This window comes from Cervus elaphus, chromosome 27 (assembly GCF_910594005.1).
Source record: "Cervus elaphus chromosome 27, mCerEla1.1, whole genome shotgun sequence".
Classification (NCBI taxonomy): Eukaryota; Metazoa; Chordata; class Mammalia; order Artiodactyla; family Cervidae; genus Cervus; species Cervus elaphus.
Window position 1 is genome coordinate 62,299,279 of NC_057841.1, and position 24,487 is coordinate 62,323,765.

The 24,487-nt window shown below is 44.9% G+C and overlaps 1 protein-coding gene across 10 annotated transcripts in view; it reads right to left on the minus strand.

Moving 5' to 3' along the window:
• Positions 1-1,865: 1,865 nt before the first annotated feature.
• Positions 1,866-24,487, minus strand: part of RNF152 (ring finger protein 152) — a 75,870-nt gene continuing 53,248 nt past the window's right edge. For all 10 annotated transcript variants that reach the window (XM_043888896.1, XM_043888895.1, XM_043888894.1 and 7 more), the window contains one exon: positions 1,866-9,840. In XM_043888896.1, coding sequence (XP_043744831.1) covers positions 9,092-9,706 — 615 coding nt within the window. In that variant the 5' untranslated portion in view covers positions 9,707-9,840 and the 3' untranslated portion in view covers positions 1,866-9,091. The remainder of the gene's footprint in view (positions 9,841-24,487) is intronic.

Below are 24,487 nucleotides of genomic sequence, written 5' to 3' on the forward strand. Positions count from 1 at the left end.
AAAAATAACAATACCAACAATCATTTGTCAAGTATAACAGTGTGAAGAGAGATGGGGACTGCAGGCAACAGTGCGTCTGGGGAATGAGAGGCCAAATCCGATTCCAGCTGCGTCACTTTCTGGGTCAAGTGAAATTGTGCAGAAGTTTCCAAACCCACAGACAGAAAAGCAGCGGCTCCTCTGGTTCCCGCTCAGCCCCTCCCCCAGCCCCCACCCCGCGGCCGTTCACCCCGGCCACGAGCTCCACTGCGGACGCTGGACACGGTCTCCTCCTGCAAGAATCAGCCCTGGAAACAGAAGTATCGAGAAGACCAGTGCAGTGGCAAATGGACAGGCCCTCATTTCAGGAAGTGTGGCTGAGAGCTGGCGGGGTGATGTACGTGAGGACTGAAGGCGAGGCTGGCTGCGGTGGACACCCGGCCGGCCCGCTCCCGCCGTGCCCCTGGGACCCTGGGCTACTGACACTTCATCCCCCCGAGTCACAACAGGAGGGTGAGGACGGCAAGGCTCTCGGAGCTGATGCAGGCCCACCCTGTCCTTCCGGCCTTGCCCCCACAGGCAGGCCGCCCAAACAATGTCATCAGAAGAGGCTGCGGGTGTGAGCGATCCCCAGATGAGACGCAGGTGTAGGCCTCCCGCGTGATCCCCTCTGCCTTGCGCTGGACCCAATCACATCTGCAGAGAAGTCGAGATGAGACTCCAGATGGGACCCAGTCCTGGCCAAACTCCTGGGGGAGCTAAGAGCATTTATATGCCGTCAATGCCCTCTTCGAGTCAACTCTTCTCAAGCTGATAGAAAAGCTCAAGCAAGAGCAAGCGGCTCTAACAACAAGGAATCCCTCGCTGGCCCCAGCACACATGCTCACGCATGCACGGGCGCGCGCGCGCGCGCGCACACACACACACACACACACACACACACACACACACACACACACACACACACACACACACACACACACACACACACACACACACACAGACGCCCTCCGTTTGAGATCACGGAAATCCACACCAGAAATTCTAAAATATGCTGATTCAACTTTTATACTTTCAAACATCTGGACTCTCTAAAAGTCTTGCTTTTTTGGTACAAGAAATGGATATGGAAGCACAGTAACCTCTCTCAAGTTTAAACTTAATAAGGATCGTTTTTTAATTTCCCAGAGAGCCAGGGCATACCAACACTAGCATTCATGCATACCCGATCATTGATAACCCCTTAATTAGGTCACCTGTTCAACTGAACTGCAGTTAACTGATAGGATATTGAGTTATTCAAAGTCAGAATGTTTTTTATTAAAAAAAAGAAAAGAAAGCTCTTCAAACACCCTCTGTCCCACAGAAGAAAACATTTGTTTCTTTTGTTTTTTGGTGGCTTGTGGGATCCTGTTTCCCCAAAAGCAAAGATTTAACCTGAACCTTCCGGCAGTGAAGGTGCAGAGTCCTGACCACTGGGAAAATTTGTTAAAAGGTACTTTTCCAGACGCGGAGCCAAGAGACCAGGTCATGGTACTTCTCACTACACAGGGACCTGCGCGAAATTGTTCTGCACAAGGTACATAAAGATGGTGCAAACAGCATCATTTCTAAACGGTACAGGGTGAAGGTGGGGCCACCAGAAGTCACACAAACCCCCAACTGCACAAAAACGCACTTGGACTCACTCATTAAATGCATTCTTTAACTTCTCAGAGGAGCCACTTGAAGGTCACCTCCACTTAAAATCCTTGGCTCAGAAGCTCCTTGTTGCTTTATGACCCAAGTCTATTAAAATTCTCAGAGTCTCTGATGATGAAAATTCCAGCCAGCTTTTTTCTTCCTCTTCATGTGGTTGGGGGGAAGAAAACCAACACATGAGTCTATTTGAAATCATTTCATGAATTTTAATCATAGCAAATGTGTTTTAACAGTAGTCATAAAATCAACATTACCACATATACAAAGGACAAGACACCAGATTGGCATACAAAAATACCATATATTAAAATCAGGTTCATTGGAAAAACTCAGGACTTGCTAAGACACCACCTACAACAGAGACAGCAAGCAAGAATGCTTTTAAGACATTCAGATTTATAAACAGCAGCTTGATATCCCCCTTATGAAGTCAGTATTTGGCAACATTTGGACAATATTCTCTACACAGCCCAGCAGCTCGTTTATCTGTAGGGCTGTTTGGCCCTTTAAAAAAGATTCTAAAATAAATAATCCACAGACTTGTAAATGAAACACGTCAAGGACTTAACAGCCTCTGAGCAGCATTAATCTAGCCATTTGACTGGAGTACTAGTTATCAAGAAGGCCAGGAAACCCACCAGCAGAGTCGTACAAGTGGCCGGGCCTCAGTGTAACAGCTGCGTGGCTTACGCTGGGAGCGTGTAACCGTCCCAGGCTGAAACCAGCCTCCTGCAACTGCCAAGGGAGCGAAACGGGAACTAGTGGTGGAATGAAAAATATAACAAATGACCTCAACCAGGAGAGAAACCGAAATGTTCTTGAATGAGCCTTCCCAATAGTATTAACCTACTCAACTCAGGTCACATCCACGGCATGGGCACTGCATTCCACAGGTAAGAGGACATCGTTGGAGTTTGTCTGCAGTGACTGCACCACCAGCCTGAAAGTGTGTGGTGTGCCGACCGACACCAGTAGGGCCTCCGCGGACGCGCCCGTCAGCTGAGCACCTTCCCGTGTCTTCAGCTGACACATCCTGAGCTGAGTTCGGTGGGCCATACTTGGGTGACTAATTGTGCTTGGCTCAGTTAATTCCCACTCTTCTTTCTTCAGCTGGTTTCTGCCAGGACTGACCCTCAGCTTCTGCTTTGTTTGGGAGCTACGGTCTCACTATGGGTTTCCTCCCTCTATGCCGGCGTCGTCTCACTTTCTGGCCTCTCTTTTGCTACAGACTCAAGGTCACAGCCCCACCTCCACCAAACAGGGCCTGCCTAAGAGTCCGCTTGTCTCTCAGCCAGGAAAAGCCAACCGGGAGTTTTCTGCAGCACAGTGTAAGACTCCAGCTCTTGTGTCCCCCCACTTTCGAAAGAGAGATGACACAGATACCTCCACTTGTTCCCCTAAGGGGCACCTGCCTCATCAATTTCCTCCCTTTTCCACCCATGCTCCTCCACTGCCATCATATCCAACCTTCTGCTTCTCGATTCTCAAAATGCAGATGTCAGATTAAAGACTGAGCTTCCCTTTGGAACACTCTTATTAGAATAATCCAGTAACCCAGCCCACGGAGATCACAGAAGACCTTCACAGGGGCTACCAGCCCTGCATCCCATGATGAGCTTAGAGCAGTGTTCTAGAAGAACCAGGCCAGCTATAAGGGAACATCCCTCAGAAAAACAAAACATACATGCTGTTGCAGGCTTCAAGAGACCCCTCAGTACTTTTGCCCCAAATATTACTGATTGTCTCTAAAAAAGACTATAATATGAATAGTATCAAAAACCTTAGACTAGAATAATAAAGTCCAGCTAACGAGATGAGTGTTTTCAAGCACCGCTACATCATAAGTGGGATATAGATAGTGGGATACCCCAGGCAGTGAATCCTGAAAAAAAAAAAAAAATCATTGGCCCGACTGTGCAAGGAAACTTGTGCAGAAAAATGGAGCCATGTTGCAAGAGTTCAAGAATAATGGTGCTCTGCTCACGACCACTTGAGCAGAGCCAAAAGTAAGTCATTTGGAAGACAGAGATTATATGTCCCACCCACTAATGTTCTTCATATGGTAGAACTCACCTCTTCATATATAAGAAGTCTCAAGACCTTAGTTATATAAACACTCCCAAAGATAGCTGGTTTGACAAAATGGATGCAGCCTATAGCATTTGTTGAGAAATTAATACCTAAATTCAACATTATATAACCCACATTGGAAAACATCACAAACATTTTACTTGATTTTTTAAGCTTCAGTTACAGCTAAATCATGTGCCTATATATATGTATATATTTATACCTATATGTATAGATATATATCTTTATACAGTGAATCAACTGTGTCAGCAAAGTCAGTGGCTTGAATTTCTACTTATATTTTTAGAAATGTTTCAGGTTTAACAAAATTCAGCAACTAGTCATCATCTCTTGAAATAGACTATCACTTTCAAACAGTTACTGAATTATCTTGACTGCCTCATCCTTCTCTGCAGTTCCCATTCTGGTAAGGATTGCTTTGTGGGTAACGTTTTCCTGAGAATGATGAAAGCGGTAAGGGACAGCTTCTCCTTCTGGGCCGAGGATGACAGATTAACTGACTGATGACCCTTCTCGCATGGGAACGAGATGCTGACCAGTTGGCAGCATCATTTTTCTAAGAGAAGATAGAAATTCAAACCACTGGCATCCCACTCCTCTCATACCAGTGATCTTTGGCCCTCTAATTTCCTCATGAGTCTAGAGAAAATCTATTATTGGGCAAAACACGTAGTCATTTTTAAGGACAAACTAAAGAGTCCTGCTCATTGACAAGTTCTATATTTAAAACAAATGCATTTGATTAACATTATTTTGGACAATGAAAAGCAGACTAACCACTTTAGACACAGTACAAGTTTTCAAATAAAACTATGAGAGCTCTTTAAATAAAAACCTAGACTGGATTAAATACTATCAGGAAGAGTCTGATCAATGAAAATACATCTCAAATTGAATTTTCTGCTTCCCTTTACTCACTTAAAAAGCAATGTTAGTAACTTTAATAACCTTCAGGTCTTTACTTTTCATGGGCAATGTTTTTCTAATGTCAAACAAAGTGTCATTGTGCAAGAATTCAAATCTTCAATTATTTCAGGGATAACAACAACAACAAAAAGACTAAAACAATGTCAGATCTCACTCTAAAAATAGTACCTACATTTTAGTCTGGCATCTGAAAAACGATGCCTACCTATGCCCCCCCTCAAATACAAGGATGAGCTGGCAGACTTCAAGGGCAAACAAAAACACTGCCTATGAACACTGCAAAACATGCTTGCTCCTATATTTCACACCTTACTAATGCAGTGATGGAGTCTAAGTAAGATGTTGGAAGTGAAGAGGGATTTCATTAGGCTTTTTTCTTTTTTTCTGTAACATTTACTTTTTGGCCACAAGACCCTAAACACAATTTCACAGTACAGGTCATGCAGGTCAAACATTTTACAGCTACTGTCTAACTACTTACTATTTTTGGACAATAGATTCACATGCAGCTAATGATCCCAGAAAGGGGGCTTTACCAAGCACTCTTTTAAGCTTCACTGATTTTTCCTTGGCCCAGAGTATCTAAGTAATAACCCCAAAGGGCAATCAATGCATTTTTACTGTCATACTTGAGATCATTTATTTTTAAGCCCAGAAAGGAAAAAAAATTTTTAAGCCAACTTCAGGTTACTAAACCACAAACTGTCTTCTCCACCTTACTGTCTACTCCACTAACACCTTGATGCTAGATTCCACTGCATAACCCTCCAGAATCCGTTGTCCAATAATGGTACCCACTTGCCACATGTGAGTGGCATCAATTTAATTAACTTAAAATACAAAATCCAGTTCCTCATTCAGACTAATTTCATTTCAGTTTCCCAGTAACCAATGTGGTTACTGTATTGGACAGCATAACTTCTAGAACATTTCCAGCATCACAGAACATTCTACTGAGCAGCGCCAATCATGAAGATCCCAAGGGCTGGCTGCACCAGTACAAGGTTTAACCATCAAGGGAACCACTCTTAAGTCATGAGCAAGATTAAACTGAACTATATTTTTAAAGGAAATATCTTATAGGTTTCTGATCATAAAGTATGACTGGAACTGAGAACCTATTGCCTTTTCATCACAACCTATGCCCCAGGTCATTGTACAAAATTTCCCCAAAACAATGCTTTTTGATGGCATACTTGATTCTACTTAGCATATTCAGCATTCTCTTGGTTATGTCAAGATCATTAATAAAGAAAAATCCATGCTTCTTATAGTTTACTATTTACACAATACTCACTGTCCTTTACAGGTAAAGTGGGAGGCAGGGGGGAAACCAATGTTTTGCAACTCAAAAAATTCAGATCACATGGTTCTCCTTAATTGTCTATACTCATCCCTAAGTCAACCCTCCTTTCATTTCCCAGAGAGGTAGATGCTAACTAAAACGAATATATAAATCTATAAAAACAAAGACCTTAAACAGTAGTTAAGTTAGTAAAGGGTGGGCATTCATCCACCCTGAAAGGAGATCGTAGCCCGACAGAGAGGGCAACAGGTCTAGGAAGGAGCAGGAGGAAACCGCCGTGCAAAGTCCTGGCCCCCCTTTCGCTGCAGAACAAACTGTCTTGCATCTCTGTGGGCCTGAGTGGAGTCGTCTGAAACATCCAGCCACCAGAGGTTGCCTTCAGATCCGACTTCCTGTGCTTTCCGTTGTGAGTTTTTCACTGATGTGAACTGTGAGTTCTGGCTGATGGTGTCACTGGGCTTGTGTTACATGGGGTAGATGTGTTCTCAGGGTCATGAGCAAGTGCCAGAGGCCAGAGCAGTGGATGCCAAATAACATCAGACAACATGAAGCCTATACACATTCTATCCGGCAGGCTGAGACATCACATACATGCGCACACGCACACTCGGCACACACAGAATTGTACACTGATTAAGCAGGTACACAAATGAATCACTAGCGGCAGAACCCACTTAAACAACGGCTTTACATCAGTAAGACTCACACAAAAATCCTGCTTGGGGTTGCTACTGTACCTTAAATTGTAATGTCAAGAATCTATCATAGAGCCGAGTAATTTTGCACTGCTAACTGCAATTGGGATTGTTTTTCAGTAGAAAGTATGTGGACATTTGTACTCTGCGGGTTTGTGCTAAGAAACACAGGTCACTGTATCACCACGTATGTCGGTGTCTATATATAACCTATAGACCATGTAGGATTCTACCCCACTACACTCCAGGGCTAGTCATTTCCTGTAGGACATAAACATATGTAGATATCATTCACAAAACAATTTGAATATGGCATGACTTAACATTGCAAGGTAACATCCATTTGAAATGCAGAATCCTCAGTGCAACGTTTCTGTGGGGTTTTTTTCCCAAGAGAAACAGAAATTAGGTCAGACATGCATCACAGCAGCCTGGGAGAGTTTGAGAAATTGAAACTAACCCAACAGTATATTAGGTTACATAATAGAGGATAGTATTCAGCTAATATGATACCTAAATTATTAATACCAAACAAATCCTAGATTATTTGTTGTATAATGCCCAATAGCTTACACAATAAAATGGCATTTTAACCTAATTTCTAGTTTGAGATTTCAAATACATTTCCTAAAGGGCTAATGACAAATTTGAAAGATTTGAAAAACCCGAGTTCATATTTTTATATCAAATTCTCATGTCAATGAATATTAGCTTGGGATTCTATTCATTATGTTGTCATTTTATCTCAGTTAATGCCATAACTTTAATGTGCATATTTTGTGCTGCTTGAAAGTAAAAGTTAGCGTGTAGGTAAATTAAATTATCTCAGTCTTAAGGATTATTTCTAGCCTTACTTTTTGGAGGCAGTCACGCCTTATTTTCCTGTCCCCTGTTTTCAGGAATTCAGTGGAACACAGACATATCTGTGAATGGGGGCAGGGTGGCTTGGCATGCACCACTTGCTTCATAAATTTCATAAAAGAAACGAGAACTGTAAAGCTCACAGCTCTGTCTGAATGCACACATATTCAGACATAGAATGTATCATTTAAAACCAGCAGATCTTTCTTTGCAAGCAACTGCAGGCCATTAAACATTTAAGCACATTTGCGAATTGATGGTGAGCTGGTCCACTTACACTGGGATGTGCATTGCTAGTTCACCTTGCCACGCTTCTCGATAAAAACATATCTTGAAATACAAGAGAAAGTCTCACTTCTACCAACAAGAAGACACTGGAATGTGAAATGGCTTAACTCTCACGGAGCAATCTCTTTTAAGAAATAATCATGGACTGTCTTAAAACGCCAGTCCAGGTTTGTTAGCAATTACCAACACTTGGAGCTGTTGGAATACATCACAACTGGGAGAAAAGACAGAATCTTCTGCATTCTCCATTTGTGCCTCACAGAATACAGGACTTGGACACACAGAAGAGGAGCAAGTGTGCAAGGGACGTGTCTGTGACACCTCGCTGGGGGGTCCAGGTGGCCGCAAGGTGGCCGCTGTTTCAGACTCTGGACTCATTCACGCCTACAAAGTCTTACTCCTGGGATTCTTCTGAAAAGATTCAAAACCTGAGGTAAATCAAATCACACACACATACACACACACACAAATACACAATATTTACATTTAAAATTCTTATTTTGTGAGATGGCTTGAGAAAAACTGGCATGTAGGTTTCCTGTGGGATTAGGCATTTCTCATTATTACTCAGTTTATTTCTCCTGATCCGGCCTTCGGTTTAATAAACACATAGCGAGCTCTAATTACAGGGGAAGAAAAACGAACGTACGTGACAAAACACGGCACACTGGAAACACTCGTTCAGATGTTTTCCGGAAAAGACAACTGTCCGCGTAACTTATTTTAATTTGGGTGCCATTCAAAACGGTATAAAAAGTCTTAGCAACTAAATGGAGACAGGGTCTCATTTTCTCAAAAAAAGGAAAGAAACCAGCACTGCATGTTGAGGTTCAATTTTTTACATGGATTTTCAGGTTTAATTCTACTTGTATGCAGGGCATCTTTGTTTTAATCTACCACATTTAGAGAAGATCACATTGTATGCACTTCCAACAGTTTAACGTCTAAGTAGAATAGGTCTATCTCGTAACATGATTTGGAGAAATGATAAATTACAGTCCATTTAATAGGTGATTATGAGGATGCATGCAACCATCTTCGAAGCCGTCGCCACCAGGAATGAGAGCGCTCTGCCTGCTTTCCCTTCGTGTCTGTCTTCGGGTAATCAGACGGCGGCCCAGGGCCCGGGAGCCAGCGCCGGGCCCCCCGGGGTCAGCGGGCCCCCCGCCTTCTCACCACGATCCCCCCACCAACAGCTGCTCAGCCCCGAGTGGGCACCCACGGAGCCTTGCCCGCAGCCCCTTCAGCCGCAGGATATCACAGTGAAGCGCTTAGAAATGCAGGACATGTTGTGGAGCACGATGCCGAGGAGGAAGACCAGGACGCAGGCCACCAGGATGACGGTGCACACCCCGGACCAGGTGGAGCTCTTGGCCGCGCCCCGCCGGTCCGGCTCCTCGGCCGCCGCGTCGCCCGGGGCCGCGGGCTGCAGGGGCTGCTGCTCGGCCGCGGGGACGCTCACCACGGCCACCGCCTTCGGCTGGCCCCCAGGCAGCAGGCGGCAGCTCGCGTCGCCGGGCAGCAGCGCGCGCTCCTTGGAGACGGGCAGGGGCAGCATGTAGCACCCGTTGCTCGGGAGTCTGATGAAGACCGGCGTGTGCTCGGAGGCGTGCGGGATGGCGATGACGCCCAGCACCGCGGGGTCGTCGGGCAGCTGCGACACGGAGAAGCCCGGGGGCAGCCTGGTGGTGCCGCGGCACCAGGGGCAGCGCACGTCCTTCTGGCTCGTCCGCATCTGCTGCAGGCACACGGAGCAGCAAGTGTGCCTGCAGTCCAGCAGCTTGGGCCTCCGCCGCGGGCTGTAGTGGTTGAAGCAGATCTGACACTCCAGCAGCGAGTCCTGCGACAGCGTCTCCATGCTGAGCCGGGCGCGCGGGCCGGGCCGGCCGGTCAGAGCCCGCCGCTCGGCGCGCTTCCTCCGGCGGGGCTCGCTGTGGTCACCGGGGGGTCGGGGCGCTCACGGCCTTCCAGCATACTCAGGCGTGCCCATTTCTGAAGGAGACAAAAACGCACACAAAGCGAATTACTTCCAACAGGCCGAGATGGATGTATTCCTCGGCTCGAAAGTCCGGATGTCACGATATATGAGTACAAGTTTCCCGCTCCCGAGACTGGAAGAGTCCCGGGATGTCCAGTGGACAGTGAGTGAGCGAGTCCTCTCCTCGAATACTTTTCTTATTTCTAAAGAAACAAGTATCTCTACAGGGTATGCAATGCCCCCCAAATGTTCTACAGAGGGAGCAAGCTGTTTCTGTTTATTGTTCTTCTGAACTGTTCTTCTAAATACACTGCAGAAACTCGTTTCCAATAAGCTTCTAGCATTTCCTAAATTTCTTTCCTTTGCGCCTGGGACCTTCTTCTGATTCTGCTCACCACCCCGTAAGTGCTCATTGCCAGATACAGGCACCTCTACAAATCTAGGTACATCATGTAGCCAGCTCACTCCATGGATGTGTGTTAGGACTATTCCTCTCTCACAGGTAATTAAAATGGTGCCACCAAAGAAGCACACTCAGGTATCCGTTATCTTTTCCCCCAAATCTCCTGAACCAAGGCAGGTTTTGTCAAATGGCTTTAAAAAGAGTCAAAAAGCAAAACAAACAACTGCCAAATAACAACAATCAATCTTTAGACAGGAGGGGTCACAAAAATACACAGGATCACGAGTATGTTTCAGTCAGTTCTTTTAATTTCATGATTATTTGGGGCTGCACCAACAGAACCAAGAGCAAATACCATTAATTCACTGATTATAATCAAGTATTATTGTCAAAGAAAACCGGCAAGCAGCCTTCACCAAAAAAAAAAAAAAAACCACCCAGGAGAAGAATGTTAGCCTTCTGGTATTGACAGGAGGCAGGATAACTTGGTTCACTTAACTGGAGTTTAAAGAATCCATCAAATGTTTTAAGAAAGGCTGCCCAAGACCATCTCCTATTGAAAGCATCCAAATTATGTATTCTGAATGGAACCATGATGACTCTGGAAAAAACTATCCAACCATTGTTGTAGAAATAATTGCTAGTCCTAGAACCCCACCTACACCCAGAAGCAGGAGCTAATAATACAGATAACCTCCTTCACAATTTTCTTAAAAAGAGAAACTTCTTTTTCTTTTTGATTTCCTTTGTGCGATTATGAATACACCCCTCCATGGTGATTACGATTTAAGATCAAAATCAAAATGTAGAAATAGTTTAAAGTCAGAAATAATCACTGATAAAAATTAATGCTGACAATCAAAAAAAGAAACATTTTAAAATATTTTGCTGTAAGAGGACTTAAATTACTGAAAATAAAATATAGTAACAGCATTCAGAAAGCGCATATTATAATCAACTGCTCATCTATCTACTATTTCAAGAAACAGTTGTGGAATAATTGAAATTTGCTAAGTGTAGAACTTAAAATGTTCTCACCCAAAGAAAAAAAAAAAGATTAAGATGTGACATGATGGATGTGTTAATCAATGAGATGTGGGGAGTCCTTTCACAATGCATACTTATTTCCATACTTTAAAGTGTCCATCTTAAATGTCTTACAATCTATTTTGTCAATTATACCTCAATAAAGCTGAAATAAGAAATAAAAATAAAAAATAAATATCTACTGAGTATCTATGATGCAAAAAGCACAATACTAGCCATGGTAGATTATTAAGATGAATCAGACCCAAATACCACTCCTAAGCTGTGATTCATGGGGTCGCAAAGAGTCGGACATGACTGAGCGACTGAACTGAACTGAACTGAAGCTATTTAAAGTTAGGCAAGAATGAACTCATGAAGGTATTTTCTCTTCCATTCATTTATTCATTCAAATTCTCATTGAATATTTACCATGTGTCAAGCATTATGGTAGTTATTATTGTCCCTTGTAACAAAGACCTTGTCACCACCCATAAGAAACTCACAGCCTAGACGTACTTAAACAGCTATGCAAGTAAATAGCTGTAACATAAATGCAGTGATGCTTGCCTTACTGGAGCTGGATGGAGCAATCAGAGGCCCAGTGAAGAGTCTGGATTATGGAGAGGATTTAGACAGGGAAAATTTCAAGACAGGGTACTTTCAAGTTCAGAAATCAGCATGAGCAAAGGGAAAGGGGTGAGCAATTACAAAGTTACTTTTATACTCTAACTGTGACACTGGCTAGGTTTTTTTCTAACACAAGAGTAACCTTCAGATGCCATCTCTAAGAAAGAGCTTCACAGTTTTAGCCTAGACGTTTAGGTCTTTGATACAGACACCTTTTATTTTTTTTATTTTTTAAAGCCTTTATTGAATGTGTCACAGTACTGCTTCTGTTTTTCGTTTCTTGGCTGCAAGGCATGTGGCTCTTAGCTCCCTGACCAGGGATCGAACCCACACCCTTTGCATTGGAAGGTGAAGTCCTAATCACTGGACCACCAGGGAGTTCCCGGAAGCCTTTTGAAAAAACAAAATTCACACAGAACCTGCAGGCACCCTCCGGCAGGCCCAGCCAGGGAGAGCAGAGCCTACAGGGAGGGGAGAGGTGAGTGGACCCCGGCCCGGGCCACAGACCCCAGACCACGAACTGTGGACACCCCCGAGTGCCAAGGACGTGGGATTCATCAGGCAGCCACAGTCAGGATAGATGGGAAAGACTTGCTGGGAAGCTACTGTAGTATTAGACAAGAGATAAGGATTGTGTGTGTGCGTGTGTGTGTGTGTGTGTGTGCATGTGCGTGTGTGTGCATACGTGTGCATGTGTGTGTGTGTGTGTCCGAAGTCAACAGTGGCGATGAGGATGAAGAGATCAAAAGTGCTGACAGCTCTTAGAGCAGTCACGTGGGATCTGGCCACATCGACAACGGGATTGTAAGGGGAAGAGGCAAAGGCCCAGTGAGAGGAGGGTGAAACAGACACAAGAGAAGAGGAAAGGTGAAGAGAAACACGATGAGTCCTGTTGAGGCTGTGCTCCATTTGAGGTGCTGGGAAGGGATAAGAAATCAGTTACTCAGGAAGATGTTAAAGAATCAAAAGGAAGCTGAAAACATGGGTCTGATATTGTAGAGCAAAGTCAGGACCGGGCCTGAGAGAGCTAGATGGCCCCTCCGGAGAACAGATCTCAGCCAGAGGCAGACACAGCAGCCCGCAGCCCGCTCAGGGAGCACTCACTGTCACTGGCTGGACGGAAGAATGGGGGGGCGTAGGAGGACACCCGGGGACCCCTCCCAGCACGTCCCTCAGATGGAAACGGCCCAGGCGGCCCGAGACCATGAGGAGTGTCTGAGTGCTCAGTAGCTCAGTCAGTTCTGACTCTGAGGCCCCACGGACTACAGCCCGCAGGCTCCTCTGTCCACGGGATTCTCCAGGCAAGGAGACTGGAGGGGGCTGTCATGCCCTTCTCCAGGGGATCTTCCCAACCCAGGGACAGAAACTGGGTGTCCTGCATTGCAGGCAGCTTCTTTACTGTCTGAGCCACTGGGAGATATATATATATGTATGTATGTATGTATATACACGCACACACACTCACACACACACACACACACACACACACACTCACACACGTGGCTGCAGGTTCGCGGCGGAAGGGCGCGTTCAGGCACGGCCAGGCAGTGAAGGGCTGAGGGAGCCCTGGCGCTAACGCCTCCTTCCCTCCACCGTGGACCCGCCAGGCGCGGCGCGATCTGCCCAGGGCACTCCTGGCCCCCGAAGGGCGGCTGTGAGCGCAGCCCAGGGAGCAGGAAGGCGCGCAGTCCCCTGGCCCTGCCCCAAGACCTGCCACACCACCATTTTTCAACAAAACCAACACGCACTTTATTCATGAATTTATGTTCCAAGTAATGTTCACTTAATTGGTGTCGAGCTCCCTTAAAATTAGATTATACGACTCAATTTCCAACATATCCAAGTTAAAATTTCCAACTTTATCCCAGAGTAGGCCTTAAAACACAGGCTGAACACAAAATCAGAGGGGAAAACAGTTCCTCCCCTCTCTGCTCAGCTATTCAAGTAATTCTGACGACAGGACAGCCTCCTGATTTATACGCGGATTTGTTCTATGTGAAGCCAGCCCATACTGAATTCCAGTTTATCTCCTGTCTCATAATTAGTAATGATGATGATTAGTTAGGTAAAAAGAAGATTTATGAGGCTCTGGACCAAAGCTAATGATGAATCATTCTTTCTCCCTTTCATCCTTTCATAAACCCAAAAGATGTGAGTCAACTATAGAAAAAATAAGGCCCACATAAGCTAGAAAAGAAACCCAAATTCCCAAGCACAGGGTACACCAGCACACACTGGCAAACCTGTCTTTGCCATCACGTTCCTTACAGGAGCAAGACGTGATACTCAAAGTAAACACTCAGGTCCAAAGGGAAAGTGTGTTTTGGTAGAATGCATAAAAACAGGTGTAAACTGAAATACTACACTGGAATGATTTTTAAATGTCAGTACAGTTTATTTTGAAAGAACATAAAGATTTAAAAAAAAAAAGAAACCAACCAGACAGACCACAAAAAGAGGAATAGCAGTTAAGGGAGGGCCTTCTCAAACTGATATGGCTTACGAGATACAACATATGGTCAAACATGTCCTCATGAAACAGTAGTGTTGGCACTTCCCTGGCAGTCCCGAGGCTGGGGCTCTGCTTTCACTACAGGGGGCACAGGTTCAATCCCTGGTCAGGGAACTCAGGTCCCTGCGTGTCCCACAGAGCAGCCGACAAAAAAAGCATATACCTTAATTTAAAAATACTTAAAAACAGTTTCATAAATAATGTCAATTACACAATACACAAATAGAAGGCCCTGAATCATCACTGAACTCAATGCTAATCCATGCCTTGGATTTAAAAGAGTTTAAAAAGCTGAGATGTATATGAATGGAGGAAGGTGTGACTTGGAGGGAAATGCCAAAACCAGAGGGAGGGGTGTTGTTCAGGGTCAACTGACATTCGGTGCTCTACAATACCAGTATATTTTCACAAAAGAAAATTTCTTCTTGTTAAAAAACTACATAATTTTAAGCATCTTTATTAAAGTATGGGCGTGATCAAGTCCTCCCATGAATTTAGTGGGTGGTAAAAAGCAAAGGTCTTCAACACTGAATTTTTATAGTTCAGTTGCTTTCAGAAGTCCATGCACATAAAGATAAAAAGCTGATAAAATATATCCAGTCATCCCTCGGTGTCTGTGGGGGACTGGTTCCAGAATCCCCTCTAGGATAGCAAAATCCAAGAATGAAAAAAAAAAAATCCCAGAATATTCAAGCTCCTTATTTAAAATGGCCTAGGATGCTGGCCCTCTGTATCCTCAGATATGAAACCCTCAAACATTAAACTCTAGGATATGGAAGCCGCCAGCCACAGTCCAGGTAGTTTTACCCTGCTTATACTTGCACGATTCTTCATACACTGTGACTTAGGTTTGCAGCTGTGACATCAAGTATGAAGCCTCTCCCCAGCACTGTGACCCGTGAGCTGATACCGATCACATCTGACTGACTTTGAATGGTTCCATTTGTTGGTCCCCATGAGGATCTTAAATTCAATGGTCACACTGAAAAAAATCTCGAAGTCTTAAGCTAGTCACTATATGCTTTTCTTGCTCTCTTAAAGTAGCACGTCTTTTTGATACAGGCCATTTACTTATTCAAGAAAATGTAAATATTTGAAATGAGATTAGAGAAAAGAATTACAATTCCATTTAATCTGGCATTTCGACTGGCAAGACCATGTAGTTATACTGGATCTTGGCAAACACTCTGATTAATGGCAGGAATGGGCATGGCTTGTCGGTGACAGGTGTGTGGCTGACATTTGGTCCTCTCGTAGCAGAGAGCAACCCTTTCAGGACACAATTGCCTAAAGCGTGTAAAGTCCAACTGGTGTAAGAACTGTCTGTTTTCATGGAGAAGGCAGTGGACTCCAGGGCTCTAACAAATCTCCAATGAGAACTCTATCAGTCCAAACTCTAAAGAAAAGCTGTCCTGTTTGCTCCCATGAGCATCATGGTTTGCAGTATCTGATGACACAGAAAACCAGGAGGGTGAGAATGGTTACTTCAAAGTCCTAAGCAGGGACGTCCCTGGCGGTTCAGTGGTTAAGACTCTGAACTTCCACTGTAGGGGGCACGGGTTCAATCCCTGGTCAGGGAACTCTGATCTCACAAACAACTCAGTGTGGCCAAACAAACAAGTCTTGAGTGACCAGGGGGTACGGGGCAAAGGATGGTGCCAGGGCTGGAGGCAGATCGGCCCCAGCAGCAGAGGCAGGCGGGGAGGACGGAGGTCACTGGCTAAACGGGCAGAGCAGCAGACCCACCAGAAGGCAGTGGCCACCTGGGGCCTTGCCACACCGCAGTGGGACTAGCCTTGCCCGCACTGCCTATCGGGGTAACCACGAGCGCAGGGGGCACGGCCACGGCCAAGGTGCCGCGCCCTCCACGTGCCAAAGCTTCTGCTGCAAAAATGCAACTAACCAAGCAGCTGAAATGGAACCACAGTCTCCAGAGATGTATTTACTCAGGAGCATTTCATTTAAGTCAAGGCAGGGAAAAGAGGGATGAATCAGACCCATCCACAACTCGGGGATAAATATTTAAAATCAAAGTATATTGGAATCAAGACATTTTTAGGAATTAAAGCCAGATTTCAACAAAGCACTGGGCTTTGTTGGTTTGTTTGCTTTAGTATCTATCAGACAATCGCTACTATTAGGAATGGGGAGAGAAAGCGTTTAGCTCCAGTTCTGCCCTTAAGTAGATGGGTTACCTTAAGCAAATCACCTCTCGAAGAGTGCAGGGTCCTCTTCTCCAAGACACTGGACTAGATGGTCCCTCAAGTCCCTTCTAGTGAGAACAGTTCCATGACCTGAGTAACTGCTAACCACACTCGGGTTTTCAGCAAATGACAGAGCTGCCAGGCTGTTTGTTCTACAGTCATTCTCTTTATACCTGAGAGATCATCTATACATATTAATTGTCAGTGACCTCATGCATGGTTATGTGAGACATCTAAAATAAACAGGAAACATCAGAAGTTTCTTCCCTACTGTATGGTGTAGGGAACTCTGCTCACTGTTACGAGGCAGCCCGGATAGGAGGGGTCTGGGGGAGAATGGATACATGCACATGTATGGCTGAGTCGCTCTGTTGTCCACCTGAAACTGTCACAACACTGTTAATCGGCTATATTCCCAACAAAAAACAAAACGTTTTTTAAAAAAGAAGTTTCTTCCTTTATGCCTTGAATTTAATGAATGAGCATAAAGAGAGCTAACACCTTAGCAGAAAACAGCCACAACTTTGATTTGTAGCAATAATCAAAGGAATTACTATTTTATATCTAATCAATAACCTTCTCAGCTCAAGCAAGATATCCCATTATCCAAGCTTGCTAGTAGATGAAGGTGAGGTTCCAACTGTCCCTTGAAGGGACGCCTGCATAACCGTCTGGTTCATGTGGAAGCCAAGGTTAACACTGGCCTCGGACATACAGTTGCCCCTTCACTTGCTCTGATCACCCAAGGATGGTGAAGAAAGAAAGGTGCAGACGGTCACAAAGGTGCAGAAGAGATACAAAGGGCTGTCAGTGGGTCCCCAGGCTCCCTGGAGAGAAGCAATGATAAAAGATGCCATCAGATAGACAGGCAGAGAAGAGGGTAAAAGATCAGTCACTTCAACTCATAGAATCCTGAGTAGTGCTGAAGGATCTGAGAACCAAAGTCAAGGGGAAGGGTCGACATAGCAGTAAAAGGGAGGCTCTTCTTCAGGTGACCATACAAATTCAGCTGATCGCGCACAGGGCTTAGACAGAACCGCTAAGCAAAGAGCTATCATTGCCTGTTAGAGGATACTAGAGCCCAAGTAACCTAAGCTGGCCCACTATTCTTTTGACTCCAGACACTGGAGAGCAAGAGTCAGAGAAAAGGACACAGAAATATTCTTTATTTGATTAAGCATCCCATCTGACCCATGTCAGCATTATCTCAGATAGCAAAGGTGGCTCTGAACTCACAAGTCTCAAGAGATGCCGGAGTTTAAGGTGGTATTGCAAGGTGAAATCTAAAGACAGCCCAGTGCCAAGGAAGCACATTAAGTCACCTTTGGGGTGAATGGCTTGAGGGCCAAGACTGTGCGTTAAGGATTGAGGGGCTGTCAGAGGGGCAAGCGCCCCAGAAAGCAGAGGCCTCTCTCTGTCAGGGGCCCCCACCGGCCCCTACTCTTCACCTGCAGGGGACAGAGAGCCTCCGAAGGCCGGTGTAAATATCTGCATTTTCACAAAACGAATCACACACACGCATCCCACGCCCGTTTCTTACCCAACCACAAATTCCAGCACAAACTGAAACCTTTAGGGAATTCATTTTTTTAATGTTTTCCCATGATACTTCATTTACGTCAGGGCCCACAACCTTCCTCTGTGGGGCAGATGAAGCGTCTTTTAGGCTTTTGGGTTCATGCAGGCTTTTTTGCAAATATTCAGCTCTGCCATCAAAGTGTCAAAACAGTCAGATCGAATGTCAAAGAGCAGCTGAGGCTGCATTAAATAAGACTCCCTTTACAGAAACAGGCCGCAGATGGGACCCGGCCGACAGGACGTCATCTGCTGACCTCAGGTCCACATTGTTTCTCATCAGCTCTGCCCTTAATCCCTGAAATTCAGTATATTACTCCGGAGACACCCATCTTCAAATCAGCTTATTGCTCTAACATGAGCTATCTTACCTGAGTTTTCTGTCAAGCCACAGAATGCAAAATATTTCCATAATTATTTGAGGAAGACATTAAGGGAGTATCAGCTTTACAACTACATTGTCCTTTTAAATGACCATTCCCAGACAATAGGAGGAAAGAGAGCTGAGCAAAGAACATTGACAATGGCCAACATCTGCTAGTCCCACCAACAGCAAATATTTACTAACACCATTGGTGAGAACTTACAGTTAGGGCTCCAAAGTTTCTTCACACTGAAATATATGGTTCTACTGCTTCAACAAATAAGCAATGGCTCTAGAATTCCTTTTGACAGCTCCAGATTAAAGACAAGCCTTCATCTGATGGAACTTCACAAAGACACCATGATAATGCCTCCTGATGTTCTGAACTTTGGATACAATTCTTATTTTTCATCTGCATCGTCCTGCAGTAGCTCAACAAATTTAGATTTGGTCAGGTGAATCTCAGCCCTATACAGAAGCATCTTCTGATGGTTCAACTTTGGGATACATTTCCCAAACACATGGGCATCCCTTCAAAGTGCGACAGAACACGTGTGATTTACAATGAGAGCGCCATCCAGCTGAGGCCTCTGAAGGCTGGGAGGAGATACAGGGCCAGAAAGTCTTAGCTCAATGTTTTTAAAACCACCTAATTGTTAAGACTCTCTTATTTTCACACATGAAAAAAATTTAATAGATATATTTCTTTTTTAATTAATTTTTATTGACGTATAATTGCTTTCCAGGCTTTCCAGGTAGCTTAGTGGTAAAGAATGTGCCTGCAATGCAGGAGATGCAGGAGACATTCAATCGCTGGGTGGGGAAGATCCCCTGGAGAAAGAAAAGGCAACCCACTCCAGCGTTCTTGCCCAGAAAATCCCATAACAGAGGAGCCTGGTGGGCTACAGTCTATGAGGTCACTAAGAGTTGGAGGTGACTTAGTGGCTGACACATGCACACAGTTGCTTTACAATGTCATGTTCGCTTCTGCTGCACAGAAAAGGGAACCAGTCATATGTATACACGTGTGCTATGTCGTTTCAGCAGTGTCCGGCTCTTTGTGACCCCTGGACTGTGGCCCGCCAGGCTCCTCCGTCCGTGGGATTCTCCAGGCCAGAATACTGGAGTGGGTTGCCATGCCCTCCTCCAGGGCATCTTCTCCACCCAGGGATCGAATCCGCAGCTCCTGCGAATTGCAGGCAGATTCTTTACCACTGAGCCACGGGAAGCCCCATATGTATACATATACCCCCTCTTTTTTGAATTCCTTTATTTCTTAAGAGTTCTTCGAGTTACCTGGAGAACATTCTATTTTAAACATTTGAAAAAAGGATGGCATGTTAAAAATCTGGTGGGTTTTATGGCCATCACTTTAAATAAGTCTATTCAAAAACCATTCACGAGATTATTTTCTTTGAGCAGGGAGTGTTTATTGCTTCAATCTCCCTACCTACCCTCAATATCGATGATTCATCGCACGAATTAAGCCTCAAACTGAAGTTTCAAAGAATTCCTAAAGGCATCAGTACTAAAACTAAGCGCCCCAGGGAGGCAGCTGTCAGTCTGTTCATTACTTCTGCTTTTTCTTACTTCCAGCTGCAGTAACTCAATGAGCGTTGATTTTCCATTTAGGCAAGGTAAGAAAAAAAGAAAAACGTACAAACCCCTAAACTAGATATTGAACGGTGCTGCAACCAAAGGCTATCAATCATTAATTCATCTTTCCAAACCAAACAATAAATCCAAAAGATTTTTCCTCGTGCTTTCCGATATTTTTAAGTCACTCTGAGGTAAAACGTATCAATGATAAAATGCACATGTTTTAAGAGTACAGTTCAATGAGTTCTGACCAGTGAGAGGGTGTGAAACCGCTGTGCCAATCAAGCTATTTCCACCACCCAACAGCCTGTGCGCCTCACCCAGTCCGCCCTTCCTACCCCCACCCGGACCCCCAGCCCCTAAAGTCACCGCTCTGCTTTCTATCTTTGAATTTGTTTGTGTATTTAAAACCCTACCTGTGGATTTTTATTTAGGGGAAAGTAGCAATATTCTGAGGGTATTTCAGATTGTCCCAGGACCATGATTTCTGAAAATAAGGTGTTTATTCAACTTCACAGAGAAAACCCTAGAGTGACAAGCACTACTATAAATGCATGCATTCAAACATTATTGAGTAAGAGGCACCGCTCTCGGTTTGAGGGGTGAAAAGAGAAAAACACGGGGCCAATCCTTGCAAAGAAGCCACCTACACACCTACACACCTCCTAGCTACAGGACCGCGTGACCTGGGCTTAAGGCGGGCCGGATAGAGGATCAGGTAGACACGGAGAAGGAGCCCCTCTCCCTCTGGGGAGGTCAGGAGAGGTGTCTGCAGGAAAAGACAGCATCTTGACTCCAGGCTGAGGACTCAGCTTAGGCAAGAGGCAGAGTTCCACGTGGGGCAGATGGGGGTGGTGAGGAACGGGGCCAGCGCCTGGGTGCCCCTGTAAGAGGGGACGGGGACAGCGCCCAGCCCACCGTCCAGACTGATCTCCGCCAGCACCCGGGAAGCTCTCGGTGCCGGCACCCACCCCGGCTCCGAGCTCAGCGGAGAAGCGGATGACGAAACTGGGGGTTAAGACACGACCTCGGCTAAAGCAAGCCAGGAGGAAACAGCTGGGCCCCGAGCGAGGCCACTTCCCCTCCCGCCCGCTCTGGTCCTAACGACCGCGCACCTGTCCGCTCGGGGAGACGCGAGGTCGCCAGGCGGCCAGGCGCAGCGAGCAGCGACGCAGGCCCCACGGAGGCGGGGCTGAGACGGGGAGCGGACGGGACGGGGAGCGGACGGGGCGAACAGAGCCAGATGGGGCAGGGGCTGCGGGCCACGCGGCCAGCCCTCAGAGGGGGCGCTGACGGAGGCCAGGGCCCCGGGAGCTCTTTAGGAAGAGGTGGAATCCCAAGGAGTGGGACAGGGGCCCCTCCTTCCTCCTACACAGAGCCTGGATTTCATCTGGGAGGTGACGGGGCTTGGGAAGACTTCATAGGAGAGTTGTTAGCCAGTCGCTCAGTCGTGTCCGACTCTTTGTGACCCCATGGACTGCAGCACGCCAGGCCTCCCTGTCCATCACCAACTCCCGGAGCTTACTCAAACTCACGTCCATTGAGTCGGTGATGCCATCCGACCATCTCATCCTCTGTCATCCCCTTCTCCTCCTGCCTGCAATCTTTCCCAGCATCAGGGTCTTTTCCAATGAGTCGGTTCTTCCCATCAGGTGGCCACAGTATTGGAGCTTCAGGGAGAGAGGTTTCCCAACCATAACTGCATTATCATTATTATGCTGAACTATTTGAAAGAATATAGCATGAAGTACATTCATAATACTGAGTACATTCATAGAGGTGATTCATCTCCATGATCTATTTCCAGAACTTGTCCATTATCCCAAACAGAAACCCTATAGCCATTAAACAGGAACTCCCTACCTCCCCCTTCCCCACGCGCCTGGTAGCCTCTCTTCTGCATTTTGTTCCAAGGACCAGCTATCTAGGTAGGACCTCATGTAAGGGGAATCCCAGAATACTTGTCTTTTGGGTCTGGTCTATTTCACTAAGCATGTGTTCAAGGTCCCTCCATGCTAAATGAAAGCAAGTTTCAGAATGTGTCCTTTTTTATGGCTGAGTAAGATTCCACTGTGTATTATTTTTTAAAGCTTCCCCAGGAGTGGGGATGAGTTGGCAGGAGTTCAGCTGAAAGAGAAGGATGGGCAAGGCTGGAGTGAAAACTGTGAGGATGGAAGAAAAGGGAAGCGCGAATGGAGAGGGCTTGGAGACAGGATAGTAGTACAGTGCGAGAGGAGAGCAAGGGAGAGAGGGGAGGAAGGACGAGCAAAGACGCCCAGTTTCTGGTTCAGACCAGTGAATGGAGGTGGCAACTTTGAGGAGCGTGGCTCTGCTGAGATGCAATGGGCCGGGTGGGGTTGGGGGGGTGGGGGGTGGGTCTGGAGGTCACAGAGATGGCCAGTACTCTCTACATTTTGAAACTGTCTAAGCACTGGAGTCCTGACTTCCATGGGACGCTTAGACAACTATTGGGAAACTAGCTTTAACACATACTGTTATTTATATGAAGTTATATTTCACCAAGTCAATTATTAGACAACAAAGAAATAGGTATTTTCATTAATAGGCCCTCTAGAAAAAAATGGAGGCAAGGGAGGAGCACAGTGAATCACAAATGTTTAAGTTTATAGAGATGAAACCTTAACAGTATTCCCATTCTTTTCACCTTTGAGAAGCTACAGTCAAATACCCGTAAGGGGGTGTGGGGGCCAAAATGATCACTAGGTCATCACATTGTCAAATAAGGACTGTCTCTGGGCCCACAGCCATTCCTTGCCTTGTAAATTCCCTTCTCACTCAACACCAGGCTGTGATTATAAAACCGACGCAGGCAAATGCTGGATTCAGCTCCTCTCCCTTTCTTATTTATTTATCAGAGCTCCTTGCTCCTCTGTAAGCAGACAGGTCTTTAGATGGTACAACCTTAGATGGTGGGCACTTCTTTATAAATGACACAGCATTAAAGGGCACACCGACTCTCCCATATTCTCGTTTTATCTCAACTAAAACAATTCAACTTTCCAAGGAGGGGCAAACCGAAATGTGAGGTAATGAATGAGCCAAACCTTTATATACAAGACCGTGAATAAAGCATTTAAGCTTGCTGGGAGGAAAAAAATTTGGCAATTTAGGACACGGTGTTTACCCCCTACTTTCACCAAGTACCTTCAAAGCAAAAAACGCTGTAAAAATACAATCTCTGTGTCAGATAAAAGCAATAACTCATTTTATTTTAAAACTTGACATGTAAATGACTTCTGTAATTAACTAAAATCCTTGTCAAATATTAAAGCTTAGCGGTCTCGTCATCAAAGAAGGAACAAATTACTTCCAAAACCTTTTTGAAAATTATGTAACCTTTTTAGAATATAAATACATATTCTAAATATACCATGTATGTGTGGCAATATATATGTGTCATGATCTGTTAGGATATTTATATATATATAGGTCACATAAGATCCAATCCATTTTGTGGAAACTAACAGAGACAGACAATTCTTAAGTCAAACTGGTTTTGTCACAGAATTATTGCAATTTTTCTCCATCCCATCAAATACATTCAATTCTAGGGGAAGTAAAATATTTAAGCCAGATTTTTAAACAACTGATAGTCACAACATCTGAGTTAATCAATAATGGCCAACACTTAAAAACAATGTCTACCAATGCCTTTTGCAATATCCTTTTCATATTTTTTTTTGTTTGGAATAAAGTCATCTTAGAGTATTTTGGATTTGAGTAAGTAGGGAAGTTGGTATTGTTAGTCACAATATGTGGATTTTTTTTTGTGTTAAGTACATATGTAAAGACATAATACTTAACTAAAACTACTTAAAACATAAAAGTATGTATCTTTATAGTACAGAATACTTCTTTTTCAAAGCTAGCCTCCCTATTGGCTCAGATGGTAAAAAATCTGCCTGCAATGCAGGAGACCTGGGTTTGATCCCTGGGTCGGGAAGATTCCTAGAGAAGAGCATGGCAACTTCCTCCAGTGTTCTTCCCTGGAGAATCCCATGGACAGAGGAGGCTGGTGGGCTACATCCATGGGGTCACAAAGAGTTGGACATGGTTGAGTGACTAACACTTTCACTTTTCACACATGTATAGACATATTACCTAGCCAAAACTATTTAAAACATAAAACTATGTACCTTTATAGGACAGAATACTTATTTTCCAAAGCTAGCAGCTCAGTTAAATAAAGCAATTGATAAGTCTTATTTGGTGAAAACCACTAGCCCAATTCACTAAGGCAAATATTACATTAACCAAATAATCATGGACTGATAATACTCTGTTACCTCAAGTCTATTTAGTATACCAATAACTTACTGAGCTCTAG